Source organism: Cyprinodon variegatus, unplaced genomic scaffold (genome assembly GCF_000732505.1).
Source record: "Cyprinodon variegatus isolate N-32 unplaced genomic scaffold, C_variegatus-1.0 Scaffold47, whole genome shotgun sequence".
Lineage (NCBI taxonomy): Eukaryota > Metazoa > Chordata > Actinopteri > Cyprinodontiformes > Cyprinodontidae > Cyprinodon > Cyprinodon variegatus.
Genome location: NW_015150500.1, coordinates 1,272,934 through 1,287,955, shown reverse-complemented (window position 1 = coordinate 1,287,955; position 15,022 = coordinate 1,272,934). Strand labels below are relative to the sequence as shown.

General features: G+C 35.1%; 1 protein-coding gene across 1 annotated transcript in view; it reads left to right on the top strand.

Moving 5' to 3' along the window:
- Window positions 1-15,022, top strand: part of LOC107082088 (sodium channel protein type 8 subunit alpha-like) — a 65,628-nt gene that overhangs the window by 47,286 nt on the left and 3,320 nt on the right. Inside the window, exons 16-26 of the mRNA XM_015370551.1 lie at window positions 436-609; window positions 729-1,085; window positions 1,181-1,354; window positions 1,984-2,277; window positions 4,438-4,555; window positions 5,372-5,526; window positions 6,313-6,486; window positions 11,081-11,203; window positions 13,792-14,076; window positions 14,152-14,205; window positions 14,290-14,449. Coding sequence (XP_015226037.1) covers window positions 436-609; window positions 729-1,085; window positions 1,181-1,354; window positions 1,984-2,277; window positions 4,438-4,555; window positions 5,372-5,526; window positions 6,313-6,486; window positions 11,081-11,203; window positions 13,792-14,076; window positions 14,152-14,205; window positions 14,290-14,449 — 2,068 coding nt within the window. The remainder of the gene's footprint in view (window positions 1-435; window positions 610-728; window positions 1,086-1,180; window positions 1,355-1,983; window positions 2,278-4,437; window positions 4,556-5,371; window positions 5,527-6,312; window positions 6,487-11,080; window positions 11,204-13,791; window positions 14,077-14,151; window positions 14,206-14,289; window positions 14,450-15,022) is intronic.

Sequence of the window (15,022 nt, the reverse complement as noted above, 5' to 3'; positions counted from 1 at the left end):
ACTGAGTTGCCGCCATGTGATTGGCTGCTTAGAAATTAAGTGTTAACGAGCAGTTGGACAGGTGTACCTAATAAAGTGGCCGGTGAGTGTAGACAACGTGAGTAATATATTTAAACTCTATTTGATCAGTTCAGATGCTTACATGGCTGTGTTCTCAGTCGGACATCTTGCTTTAGAAGCGGGACGTTTGGATTCATTAAAAGCCATTATCCAGGCTTTGTATTTTTTACCTGCAATATAACTGCATACCTTTTTTGGTTGACTTGTTACACGTATTGAAAATCTTCAAAACTTTGAAAAGGGAACAACATGTACAGTATATAAAAGGTACCACTTAAATTAAAAGAAATTCCATTACTACATATCACTTCATGAAGTTACATCTGTCTACTAAATCCCTCTAAAATCAGATTTTAATTTGTTGTCCCCCTATAGGTTTTCACCGGCATCTTTGCTGGGGAGATGTTTGCCAAGCTCATAGCCATGGACCCCTACTACTACTTCCAAGAAGGATGGAACTGCTTTGACGGCTTCATTGTGACCCTGAGTTTAGTTGAATTGGGACTGGCTGACGTGGAAGGGCTCTCAGTTCTCAGGTCCTTCCGATTGGTGAGGGGAAAACAATCTTTTGTTAAATTTTTTAGACTACCCAAATATGAGATGAACATGTCATTATTTTGTTAAATTTCTTAAGAATACAACTCAATATTCTTGTTTCACACTTGCAGTTAAGAGTGTTCAAACTGGCCAAGTCGTGGCCCACACTCAACATGCTGATCAAGATCATTGGTAACTCGGTGGGAGCTCTCGGTAATTTGACCTTGGTGTTGGCCATTATCGTCTTCATCTTTGCCGTGGTGGGCATGCAGCTGTTTGGAAAGAGCTACAAGGACTGCGTGTGCAAGATTGCAGAAGACTGTGTGCTCCCACGCTGGCACATGAACGACTTCTTTCACTCTTTCTTGATCGTGTTCAGAGTACTGTGTGGGGAGTGGATTGAAACAATGTGGGACTGTATGGAGGTGGCAGGACAGCGCATGTGCTTAATCGTCTTCATGATGGTCATGGTTATTGGCAATCTAGTGGTAAGAAAAAAAGTATATATTGCAAGACATGATCACAGTAGCTCAATGGCATTTAGTTCTAGGGTTCCAGAGTTTGTGTTGTGTTTTCTGGTAAGGTGCTGAACCTGTTTCTGGCCTTGCTGCTGAGCTCGTTCAGTGCTGACAACCTTGCTGCCACTGACGACGACGGAGAGCCCAACAACCTCCAACTTGCTGTGGCCCGCATCAAAATTGGAGTCGCCTGGTTCAAGGCCAACATGAGGATCTTTGTTGCCACAGTGCTAAAAAAGGTACATAACAACTAGGCATGTGTTGTACTGGTTTTAAAATATGTCAAAGATGCTGCAGATATCAATCTTTCTCACTGTTCCTATGGTTTTAAGCTTATATCTGTGGAAAAAGTGAAAAAGAAAAATTTTCCAACAACATTGATTCAACGTTGATCAAAGAAAATGAATCAATCGGAGTAATAGTGCCAGAGTGTTTCTTTAGAGTCCCTTCTAGAATCATGTTGGAATAAGGACAATCTGCAAAACAAAGTACCTCTGTTATTCTAATCATGGGTAATGATGTCATTTAGCACCACTGACTATCTTTAGGGCAGCCAGTAGTTGCTCCTCAAAGCAAAATAGGTATTCCTGGTCTCTTTAGCAAATAACAACTGCACTCTTACTACCAGAGCAGATAGCCTTATCCATTTTACTCCTTTTTAGTTTGATATTAAAGATATAAGATGACAAAGTATAATACAAGGACTGTGCCTTCTTTACATAAATCTGTCTCTCATGGCCCCATACCTGAACACAATGCCAGAAGTATAGTGTATCTTTGTGGTCTTTACAATTTTGATTTCATTGTCTGTGTCCAGGTTTTCCAAAAGTGTTTTCTGTTTTTCTGTTTTCCCCTTTATGCCAAACAGCCCATAGAGGATGAGCAGAAGCCTTTGGATGGAATTTATGAGGAAAAGCTCAACTGCATCGCAAACCACACTGTTGAAATCAACCGTGACCTGGACTATCCCAAAAATGGCAACGGCACTACCAGTGGCATAGGGAGCAGTGTGGGGAAATACATGATCGATGACGACTACATGTCTTTCATCCACAACCCCAACCTCACCGTGTGTGTGCCTATTGCTGTTGGAGAGTCTGACTTTGAAAATCTCAACACGGAGGACTTCAGCAGCGAATCAGATGTGGAGAACAGCAAAGATGTAAGTTGTAGTTGCTTGTTAAAGAGAAAATACTGGGCGGTCATACTTAATAGAACAGAAGCTGTTTTAAGTGTCTCAGGCTGTTTAAGCTTTGTTGTCACTATTGTAGTTTTAAGCACATATTTGAAATACAAAAATCATATCATTAATAAAAGTAGGTAAATTCAAATTTTCTGAGCTAAGAGACCACCATATTTATTTTACCCATATCCAATTTCTATTTTAACACTGTTATATTAAGCTATAACAAGAGGATTCTTAAGATTGTAAGATTGCTGCGTTCTCACAAGCCCATATCAAATACTTTTCAGAAATTATGGATGTCGTCAACTCCAGGCCAAAACATTATGTTATGGGGGTCTTTTAGTGCCCATGGCATGGGTAAATTACATATTTGTGAAGGCACGATTAATGCTAAAAGGTACAAGCAGGTTTTGAACCAACATATTCTGCATTGTAAGCAACATATTTTTCATGGACTGAGGGTGGAAACTAGACTAGCCTGCCTATAGTACCAACCTGTCTCCTATCAAGAACATGCAGAGCACATATTTTAATAAAGAATAAAGTTAGAATTAGAAAAAATATTATCTACAAATCTTGAAAGGGAAAGGTGATAAAGCACATTGGTAGACATACCCTGTTAAAGCTGTTTTTGAAATGTGTTGCAAACATCAAAATTGCAATTAGTCATTATTTTGCAAAATAACAAAGTTGACCAATTTGACTGTTACATAGTGTGACTTTGCAGTGTTGCATATAATGTAGTTTAAATCTGATTTGCAAATCCTTTTATTGTGTTTTTATTTATGTTTTACACAATATCCCAACTTTTTTGGAATTCAGATTGCATTGAAAATAAACATCCATACTCATATTTATGACATTTTAATCTGGATTTTGTATTTTATTTTAGTGATTAGATTGTATCTTTAAGTTGTTACTTTTAATCTGAGATCTTCAAAAGAGCTCTATCATTTTACAGTAATATTTTACTTAAAAACCACTAAAAGCTCAAAAGGACACCTACAGGGCAGCCCATTTAGCCTTCCTGTTGTCTGTTGGAAGCCTTGCCCGACAGACATATACTGACTTATAAAAAACTTGGCTATTAAGTAGCATGTCATATCCCTTCGTGTCCTCTATCCATATTTTGAACATCTCGTTGTTACTAAAAATAGCTTACATTAAGTCTTCTTTCATCTGCAAATAACACCAGAAAGTGTTGCTTTCAGTGTGATTTGGTAGCTCTCAGGTGTAGGGTATTTTAACATTGGAAAAATATATATGATTTTTGAGTTTCCAACTAGCATCTTATTGGCCGTTCATCGGCTTCAGGCACCATCTGATTACTCAGAGCATTTCATAGAAACTGTTATACTTATTATTTCATGCAGGTTTTGTAGACTTCAACATAATAGCACAACATTTGAGTGAATGACAGAACATCTATTTGAACAAGCATGCTGCTACACTGAACATAAGTGCAAAGAATTAACTTTAATAAGCCCTACAGACGGACAGGCTGTGAGCTCAATGAGGGGATATAAATACATTACCATCTACATATTATAAATGTGCAAGTATCATAATCAAGAGCAAACTTTATAGACATTTAGATCTAGGTCACCTTCATCTGGCTCAGAGTTGGACAAATTATGATAATACAACTATATATATATATATATATATATATATATATATATATATATATATATATATATATATATATATATATATATCTTTATATATAGAAACAGAACACCCTGATAGAGTCAAGTAATACGTGCTGAAAGCTAATTATTTAAGGTTTCCGTGCTATTGTTTTTTAGTTAAAAAGTTTTGTCAATTATTTAATAGCAAATCAAATATTCAAGACTCACAAATCTAATTTTTAAACATGTAGCATTGAAAGATTAGCAATACTATCATATGTGTTTTTTATATTGATAAATGCCATATGAATGTCTCTGCAAGTTAGGCAATTTTAAGAATAGATTCTGTATTACAGCAACTTGTATGCATATTGGATCAAATCAGGGAATCCATAACTACTAAGGAGTGCATAAAATCCCTGGTTGCTTACTTTGTAAATAATAAGGCTTCTCTGTCTCTAAATAAATGAATTCCTTAAGACTAAACTGAGCTGTTTCCTCACAGCTGGATGACACCAGTTCATCTGAGGGCAGCACTATAGACATCAAGCCGGATGTAGAGGAGGTGGTTGTTGTCGAAGTGGTGGAGGAGTATCTTGACCCAGACGCCTGCTGGACTGATGGTAAACAACGCTCACTATAAACAAGACTTTATGCTTCAGATCTGTGAAAAAAAAACTCTTTTAAAAAGTATTTTTATTTTGGTTTGGTAGCATTATCATATAAATAGCGTAAATACTATTTATATGGCAAGTAGCGATTTAATGTCCATTTCAACACACTTCCTACCATTAGGAAGGTAAACTTGGAGTTGGCTAAACTCCATTGGAAAGAGGCAACTTGGTCACATGAAACTATGTGCTTCACCAACAAAACATTCCAGTTTTGTTTGGAGTGTAATAAACGATATACCGGTATATATGTGGAAAGGTACCACAGTGGAGAAGACTTCATACTTTGGATCTGTTTTGCTTTCAAATGCCCTACAATAATAGAAATTTTTAAATTCTTGTTACGATTAATTATATAAAAATCATAGGGATTGTTTTTAAAGCCATGTATAGTTATTCATATGTGCTACATTTTTCAAATCTGTTAGCCTCAGCCATCAAAGTCATTAGGTAGGGAAAACACAACTATGGAAGAAGTAATTGGTTTGAAGCTGAGTCACTGCGAAGGCTAAATCATTTTTTCATACTTTGCTGTTAAACAGAATATATGTAATATTGAAAAAGCTAAAAGAAACATATGCTGCTTTGATAATAGATTATTTTTTAAAGACTCTACAGATCTTGTAATATAGATGTCAGGTAATATTAAGAGGCATTTATTAATGGTTAATATAAGTTACGCTTTGTAGTATTTTGTCATTAAAAAACCCCTGAACCCCCAGAACGTGTTTAGAATGTGTCAGCAGTTGTGTTATATTCGTCATACAGAGTGTGTAGCGAAATACAAGTGGTGTGACGTTCCCATCACTCACGGATGGGGAAAACACTGGTGGTTCCTGAGGAAGACCTGCTACCTGATAGTGGAACACAACTGGTTTGAGACCCTCATCATCTTCATGATCCTCCTCAGCAGTGGAGCTTTGGTAAAAGCACAAACCCACACACCATCGAAAGTCATTCTCATCTTCTAATAGTATTCCAACATGTCATTTATGATTAAGTTATTTAAAACATGATTGGTTGTTGGTTTTGTAAGAAAATAAACATGCAATATGCTGCAAAAGTACCAATGCAAGAGAGCATCTGCAAGCCTTGCTTTTTTCTGACTGCAACTCTTCCTGATATAATAGTCCTTAATGGAAGGCAAATTGTTGTTATACATCAGCCTTTTACCCAAAATGATTCAGCCTTGCTTTGCAGCTTTTGAAAGAAAAAAGGCTCTGGACTTATGCGCTGAAGAATGCATACATGCCATAGATGGAGTTGGCAGTCATCCTCTTTTAATAATCCCTGTGTTTTTACATAATGTTGGACAAAACTTCTGTTTATGATAGAAAGGCAGATTTGTCTAAACAAATAAACGTCTATCAAACACAGGTACACTTAACTTCCTTATCTGATTACTGCAGGCCATGGAACTATACCTACTAAGTATTTACATATTATAATAATATAATAATAATTATAATTTTCCTCATAATAGTCATAGTAGTTTAGTATAAATTTCCTCCTGAACTTCCCTAAATACATGCTTAAATGTCATTATATTTCATTTCTTTCTTCATTCCTTCTTCGTCCCTATGTCATTGTTGGATTTGATTTTCCATCACTGTAAACAACAGAATAAAGAAAAAAAAACACCTCATAATACCCCAAACTTGTTATCTCATTTTATCCACTGGCCAATTTGCTATTCTGCTATATTTCAGGCCTTTGAAGACGTGTACATTGAACAGAGGAAGACAGTGCGTATCATTTTAGATTATGCCGATCGAGTTTTCACCTACATCTTCATCCTGGAGATGTTGCTGAAATGGGTGGCCTACGGCTTTGTCAAGTACTTCACTAATGCCTGGTGCTGGCTGGACTTCTTCATTGTGGATGTAAGTACAGTTTCATTTTATCTGCATATGTTCAGCTCAATACTTTAGACTTTGTAACATCATAAGTTATGGTCTAAGCATCATATATAAATATGTATATATATATATATATATATATATATATATATATATATATATATACCGGTATATAAACTTTGTCTTTAATCGCCTATTGGTGGGTCTATATTTCAGGGTATTTAAATCCCTCCAGGTTTTTTCCTAATGTTTTCCTCTAATAGGATGTTTAGCCCACTTTATTTAAAAAAAAATTTATTTTATTTTATTAGCTGAGCCCAGTTTATTGTTTTTAAACATCTTTAGTATTTTCTCCAGATTTCCAGCCTACTTCTTAATTACTCAGCCTGTGAATATACGGATTAATTAATAAATAGACCTTATGGTTAGTAAATTTTGGTCTGAGCAGGTAGCAGCGCTTCTCTTGCATGTTTTTTTTTTTTGGTTTGGTTTGGTCTTTCTTTGAACTGACTTGTATTGCAATTTAACTTAGCATAAAACCAGACAATCCCAAACCTCTTCCAGTCTAAGAACCAGTGTTTTTATGGTTAACTATTTACAGCCTCAATAATTTTAGTAATAACAATACAATATTTCTCACATGCATTGTTGCTTTGGCATTTTTCATTTCTGACTTGGAAAGATTTCCTTTAACTGTTTTGTAGTAATACTGCATCTTGAGGGATGTTGGCCATAATGCTAGTTTAGATTTGATTCTATAATTATTTATTTATTGCTCAACATAAGCATGCTATTCAGGATGAAAAAAAAAAGTTCTATCATTTTTGTTATTATTTTTTTCCTTTTTTCCTTTGCATAATTGATCATCTCTAACCTCTCTGACAGGCTTTCTCCCCTTATTTTTAATGTTGTTTTACTTTTAAATGTATAAGTTGTATGTGTACTTTTCTAACATTTTTTTACATAACCAAATCAGCCAATGTCTGAAGTTATTACCTGTATCCTATAGAAAAAATAACTAAAGATCTTAAATGAGAGTTTGATTGTTTCCATTCAGGATGCAGAAACGATAATAATCAATAATATTTAGACTGTCTGATAAACTATTGGCAACAGCATCACTGATTCAGTAATCTTCTATTATGTTATGTTTCCAAATGTCTGCTGTCTTTCCTTTTCTTATTATGATGATATAACTCACTAGCATAATATTTGTATTTTAGAAAATGTAGACTTAGTGTTTGTATGTTCTGGTTTAAGATGAGTTCAGAGTCTAACTGGAGAAATTAGTTAAACCAAAACATTTTGGGTTTTTTTTTTTGGAGCCAACTGGTTTGTAATGGTGTCAACCAAAAAAACAGGTTTAAATAGTATAACTTAGCAGACTGCTTAGTAAGATATGAATTTCTAACCTGGCAAAGCCAGACTGATGTGTAGTACTCCGGTTTAGTTCTACACATTATCAACCTGGGAACCCTCCCGTTGTTTCTGATGTTCAGAAGAACATTTTGAGCTGATCAAACGAAGCAACACCTAGTGCCCACCTACCAAAGTTTGGTCTTAGCCAGTCACAGTAACAAATGGAAAAGCAGCAAATGCCGTGAAAAAACCACAACAAGTTACACTTTGGCTCATTCGCTGTCATATTTGTTTTGGTTTGGCTTGTTGGCTTGTCAGCACTCACTTTTGACACAGCTATATCCATCCTTAGACCATATAATACTGCAACGTGATTGGTTGATCTGTTTTGTGAGGCAAGGTTACTGATTTTAGCTTTCCAATGAAACTTGGAGGTAGCTAAAAAGCTGAGCTTATGAGAAATAATACTCATTGCATTTATTATTACAGAGTAACAATTAAATAACCTTGTGTCTTATTTTTTGCAGAATGTTTTTGTCTTTTTAGTTTTTGTTTATCAAATTATTAGGTTATTATGTTTTTATACATGTAGATGTATGCTGCTGTTGGTGGGCACTTTTTAAGTGAGAAACAAAACAAAAAGAGAAAAGGAAGACAAAGAGAGAAATAGAAATAGACTTTTTCATATCAAGAAACTTTTAACCACTTTTAAATAACTAAGGGCAGTCTGTGGAGATATTTTTTGTTCTTGTTGTTTTATATTGTTTTTTTCTTTACTTTTTTACTCTCTAAAAAAGCTATTTTTTCCCACTGTTTCTTACTGGCAAATTACCTATTATAGAAAAGGCAAAAATGAGTCCTTGAGGAACTTTAAATGTAATCTTTGTTGGTTAGAATGTATTAAGAAATATTGATATCTTACCAGAATAAAAAAGTGCACCCTCTTTAAGTTAATCTTTTCAATTCTTTACAAGATTTTTCAACAACATATCTAATCATGCCATCACTATAAGCAGGTAAATCCAATTTGAAATGTCCATCAAAAAGTAAAGCCTAAAAAATCCTGCATTAGCTCACAATATCTAAATACCAAAGATTTAAAGAAGGTGTGCTCATTTTACAATGACTTTGATAGAAACAGATGATCTAACCTTGAAGTCTGCTGGATTTTAACCTGCAAGCCAGCATTTGTTTTTAACTGCATTTTATATTTTGCAGTTCAGTGGATTTTGCTCTGTTCGTACCTTTTCTAATGTATTAATGTCAGTTTGGTGTCACTGCAAAACACTGAGTTCTAAGTAAGTCAATGTTTCTTAAAATATGTGCATTTCTTCTTCAATTAAGCATGTAAATGAGACACTCTGCCACCAGACAAATAAGAATAAGAAAAAATCAATTGCATTGTTCTTTTTTAAATGCATATCTAATTATTAGATTTTTTTGAGTAAAAGTACTCATTCCTTTGGCAGACCTGTTCAATATAAGGGTAAATATACTAATTTTGAGAGATTTTTAGATGTTTTTAAATATTTTTTGCCATGTCACTGTCATTTTCATGCACAAGTAAATACAGCTCAAGAAGAAATGACCCCACTACAAAATATCTTTTGTGTCCGTGGAAACAAGATTTCCATCCTCATTTTCCCATTGTTTGTGTATTTGAATATCATTATGGTTAAATCCAAAGGTATACTCTCAACTCCGGTGGGTGAACTTTTAATGTCTGCAAAAACTGCAGCAACCTAAAACATTCAGAAAGACTACTTATGATGAGTACCTGTCAATGTGCTGATTAGGGTGATATTTGATGCTAAATACATCTTTAAATACACATACTACTCAAAAGCCATGTCTTCCATTTTGAAAACGTAAGTTGTTTATCAATATTTTATATGTAATTTCTTCATTTTCTTTGCTTTTTTTTTTCATTTTTCCCTAAAATCAAGATTTTTATTTGCAATATTTTTAGTTAATTGTAAAATGATTATTTTTTCTTAGTTCAAAAATATATTCTGCTAACACTTGAAAAGATATTTAAACTTAAAAAGATTATTGCAGTCCACTCATCTTATTCTTGGATAGCCCTAAAGCCATAATCTTTTCACCAGGTTCTCAATTTCAGAAAATAGAAAAAAATTATCAAATGCTTTTAATCTAAGTATTTTGGAGAAAAAAAAAAGTATTTTACTTGTGAACGCATTAATTTGAATGTGTAATGAACAACACTGTGTATACCTGTACACAGAGTTTATCTGGTTTCCCTCCAGATCCATTTAGGCTAACTTGTGACCAGCTTTTATTGATATAACTCTAAAACGTGCATTGTTTTGCCAAATAGATCTGCTTTTTCTTAAAAAACGAAATCTAAAATTTTGTTTGACAAAAACAAAGCACAGAAATCAGTGTAAAAGGGAGGAAAAGACCTCGTATGAGAACAGTCTTTGTGATAACCATACACTATGAAGGAAGACTGTAAATAAGCTAAAGTTATTTAGTGTGAAAATTCACATCCTGTAAAGATAGCTTAACCATTTTCCCTAATACTGACCTGTCCTCTCTCTCACAGCAGGTTCCTATAACTGTCTCTCTTTAAGTTAAGAGAGACATTGTGCACCTCAGGAGGGGGACAGAGAGGTCGGTGTTTGGGGTCCAGGGTAAGGTTTGTGTGCTGTGATGGGGTTCCTACTTTCACAGGTTACCCTCTCTCTTCTAACCCTGAAAGTTGTCCTCAACCGCCTGCAATCTTCTCTCTCTTTCTCTTTCTCCCTTCTTTGAGTGAAATGCCCGCTGGTGTTGGTACCGTTTTGTACTGTGTACTGTGTTAAACTATCGTGTCACATTAATTTGAGTGTTTCGTGAACACATCTCTCCTCCGACTTTGTCCCTTTGTTGGACTCTCTTCTCTTCCTCTCACTGTGTCAACCACAAGTTTCTTTCCAGGTGTGCTCACTGCGCTGTTAAGCTGGTTATCATGCTAGACTGGCTTGCCAAAACTAAACCAAACACAAACAGAAGGGTTTAAATAAGGGAAAACTCTGGGTACTCATTATTGACCTTTTTTTTTTACTGTTTGAACCTTTATGTTGTATAAGTATTCTTACACATAAAGGACTTATATTTGTACTCTGTATATAATAATTCAGCTACCCTTACACTTGGTTTAGGGCCACCTTTCTCTCTATATCCCTTCTAACTATGTGGCGACTTTCTTCTTCTTCTGCCTCTGTCTTTCCTTCTCCTTCTGTCCCTGTCTGTGTAGGTGTCTATAGTCAGCCTTGTAGCTAATGCTTTGGGCTACTCCGATCTAGGCCCGATTAAATCACTCAGGACACTGAGGGCCTTGAGACCCCTCAGGGCCCTGTCACGTTTTGAAGGGATGAGGGTAAGACCTAAGACTCCAGGCAGCTGCTCCTTTTGCATGCCAGTTCAACAAAAAAAGCATCAACGCATGCTAGAAATGGCAAAAAAAAAAAAAAAAACATAAAAAAAATCTCTGATGGGAATTTTTTGCAATAAACCTATTAATAACCGAGAAGCTTTTTGCATGGACTGAGATCATCTCAGATGGTTTAACACATCTGATTTGATTTATCATGTTTCATTTCATATGATAAATGTAGAATTCTGGTAAAGCTCCTGTTGATTGAGTATTTCAATGACCTGATCTAAAAATATCTTCCTCCTGACTTTTTGCCTGAGTGATGCAGCAAAATAAAAAGTCAGCTGTTATTGGTGCTAGCAGAGAAACAACCAGAGGCTGGCGTGAACTGTCACATCAAACCCTTAAACCTGGAATTCAATACAGAATTGAAATATTAGATACTACCTGCTGTAGACACCCTTAGAGTGGTGGTGATGTTCCAAAATTACTTAAATGAACAAACGAATTCATAGTATCTGAAATGTTCAGCTTTTCTTACCCGACAGCAGCAAACTGAAATGTGTTTCATCATGGTTATGTTTGAGCAACTAACAAAAAATAATATACATTTCTTAACTGAAAAGAAAAATTTATCATCAATGAATCATTAATAGTCTACATTTTCATTATATTTATACTCAAATCTATACTGAAGCCTCTAAATACCTAGACTTCAAAAGTCACATGATTAGTAAATGGGCCTATTTGCCTTATTTAAATTTCAGTGTAAACTAAGCTGCTATGTGAAGGCTTCAGGGAATGTCAGGGATCATCAGTGAGCAAAAAAACTAAAGAAGATTATAGAGGTCCCGGGAAAAAAAGCAGAAAGGTGAGGGGTAGTGTTGCATCATTACCAAAGCACGATCATTCATGAAAACATCCAGAAAGGCAAGAGAAGCAGCAAGACTACGCATGGTAGCTTTAGAGGAGCTACACAGATCTGCTAAAGCAAGAAGACAGTTTCTAGAAATTCTACTGGGGTTTGCCACAAGCCCTGCCAGAGAAAATCGGAAATCCAGAACTGAGAAACTTTCCCAAGAAATTCTGTTCTCCATCCATTTAAATTCAAATTGATCTACTTCACAACACAGTATTACTTTCTGTTGTTTCATCACATAAAATCCCAATAAAACACATCATAGTTTGTTGTGCTCAGGTATGAGGATTATGAATTCTTTCAATGGGACTATATTAAAACCTAAGCCAAGTGTGTGTTTTTTAATGGCCTTTTCATATATTAGTAGGTCTTATCAGGAGATCAATAATCTTTTTCTGCTATAAAAAAAATCATGTTCATGCTTGAACAGCGCTTGGCTTGTCTGATGGCTCCGATCAGCCTCTGGTTGTTGTTTGGCAGAAACTAAAACTCCTCTCCGTGCGTGGGCTCAGCATTTTCTGACTTTTGCTCTGCCTGAGGTGTCCTGTTACCTGATCTTTTCACAGTTTGGCTTTGGCATTGTCACACTGGAAGATCAACAAACTTCTGGTTGCATATCCCCCTCCCCTCCTTTCCCTTCCCCTGCCATCTTTGCTTATCACTCTTCAGGGTTTTCTCATCACTATGGTTTTAATTCATCACACTTATGCAGTTATATTAATATTGATGCATTGAATCTACATAAGCTATTGGCCTAAACACAAAAAATACATGTTTGCTTGTTGATAGTTTTGATTTTTTTTTTTTGTTGTTTTTTTCCATGGCACCTCTGTATGCAGAAATGCACATTCACATATTCTCCATCTGTTAAGGCTTCAAATCCTGCCTGTCACATATATGAGAGATTTGTTTTTATTTGTCAAAAATTCTTAAAACTGACACAAGACTTTTTATACAAAAACCTGATTGATACTTGGTGTATTGGCTTGAATATCAGCATAGAATATTTTACATTTCTTTGGAGGAGTGTAACATAACATCACGGTGTAACTTTTTGATCTATTGTAATTTCAATGGAACAAATCTAACTGGCTTTAAAAAAATTAAGCCTCCTATGACAAGATATTTAGAGACGTTAGACTTAAAATGTAACTTCTGATAAAAAAATATCTATAACATGAAGTACCATCTTAAGAAGTGAAAACTACTGTTGTTGATCCTAACAAAATGTTCTGTTTATAATATTTTGATCAATATTTTTATGTAGATTCAGAAAAAAATATTTGAAAGAGTAATAATATTTCTATTGATATTTTTTCTGTTTTTTATTTCTATTCTTCATGATAATATTTAGTTATAAGTCATTCTTATTTTTTGTTTCCTGACCCAAGAGATGTTTGAAAAAGCTTTTATCCGTCCAATTTTATTGCTGCATCAAACGTCAAGTCACAATAGGGCTTTTTATTCTCATTGACCTTGTGCATTGCATTGTGTGCCCTGCTAAGTATTGTTACACTCCCCAACAGTACATCATGAAAGATTTACCAAAAAAACAACTACAACAAGTGAGCCTCTTATATGAAAAGAAAGTGCATTTCTCTGTGTCTCAATGTTTATTTACATCTGCAGTGACTGTCATTCTACAGTTTAGTTTACTTATGACTCTCTGCAGGTTGTGGTGAACGCCTTGGTAGGAGCCATTCCCTCCATCATGAATGTGTTGCTGGTGTGTCTGATCTTCTGGCTCATATTCAGCATCATGGGAGTAAACCTTTTTGCTGGGAAGTACTATTACTGTTTCAATGAGACAGCTGAAGAGTACTTTGATCCAGAGGATGTCTACAATAAAACTGAGTGTTTTGCGCTGATTAACGCAAATTACACAGAAGTGAGGTGGAAAAATGTGAAGATCAATTTTGACAATGTTGGTGCAGGATACCTTGCACTCTTGCAAGTGGTAAGAAACCTTCTTGATGACTCTTGGTCTATCATAGTTTTTATATAAATGAACTTTTCACTGTCTGCTTTACAGGCTACTTTTAAAGGTTGGATGGACATTATGTATGCTGCGATAGATTCTAGAAGGGTGAGCCTCTGCAGCTTTACTTCTTTTTCTACTCCATTTTCTTGTTTACGATAGATTATAATGTACTTTTTTCCAACCTGATAGGTGGAAGACCAGCCTAAATATGAGGACAACCTCTACATGTACATCTACTTTGTAATATTTATCATCTTTGGTTCCTTCTTTACCCTGAATCTCTTCATCGGTGTCATCATTGATAATTTCAACCAGCAGAAGAAAAAGATAAGACATTTTCTTTGCCTTTGCAAAAAAACATTCAAAGTTTACAAATGACCACCCTGAGTCCGATTTGAGGACAAAACCTTTATAATTCAAAAATGCTATAGTAGCATAATCACAAACTAATAACTAATAATATTTCACCTTTTAGTTTATTAGAGAATTTATAAACTGGTAATCTAGAACACAAGGGTTTTAATACAATGTTAAACTACAGTTTCCTAGCATATTGACAAATCTCACCAATTTAGTTCCATTAAAGCATTTTATAATTATTTTCCCATACTTTTTTAAAGTGGCTCACTCACTGATGCCAGTGATGGTTGATGTAGGAATTGCCTGCAGAGCTGCATTCACATCTTCTAGTAGACTTTCCGATGGTACTTCACTTAGTCTCTGTAACTGGCTTCAGGGTTGCTTGGTGGATATTTTTGCCATGGTCTTACTTTTCAGGTCAGTCACTGCCTTGTTCAGCGTTGTTCAGCGTGTTAACTCCCCTCTGACCTGGGGTAGAACAGTGGTTTTATACATCGTCAATCTCAAGCAGTTGTCGTTTATGCATATATAAATATATATATATATATATATATATATATAT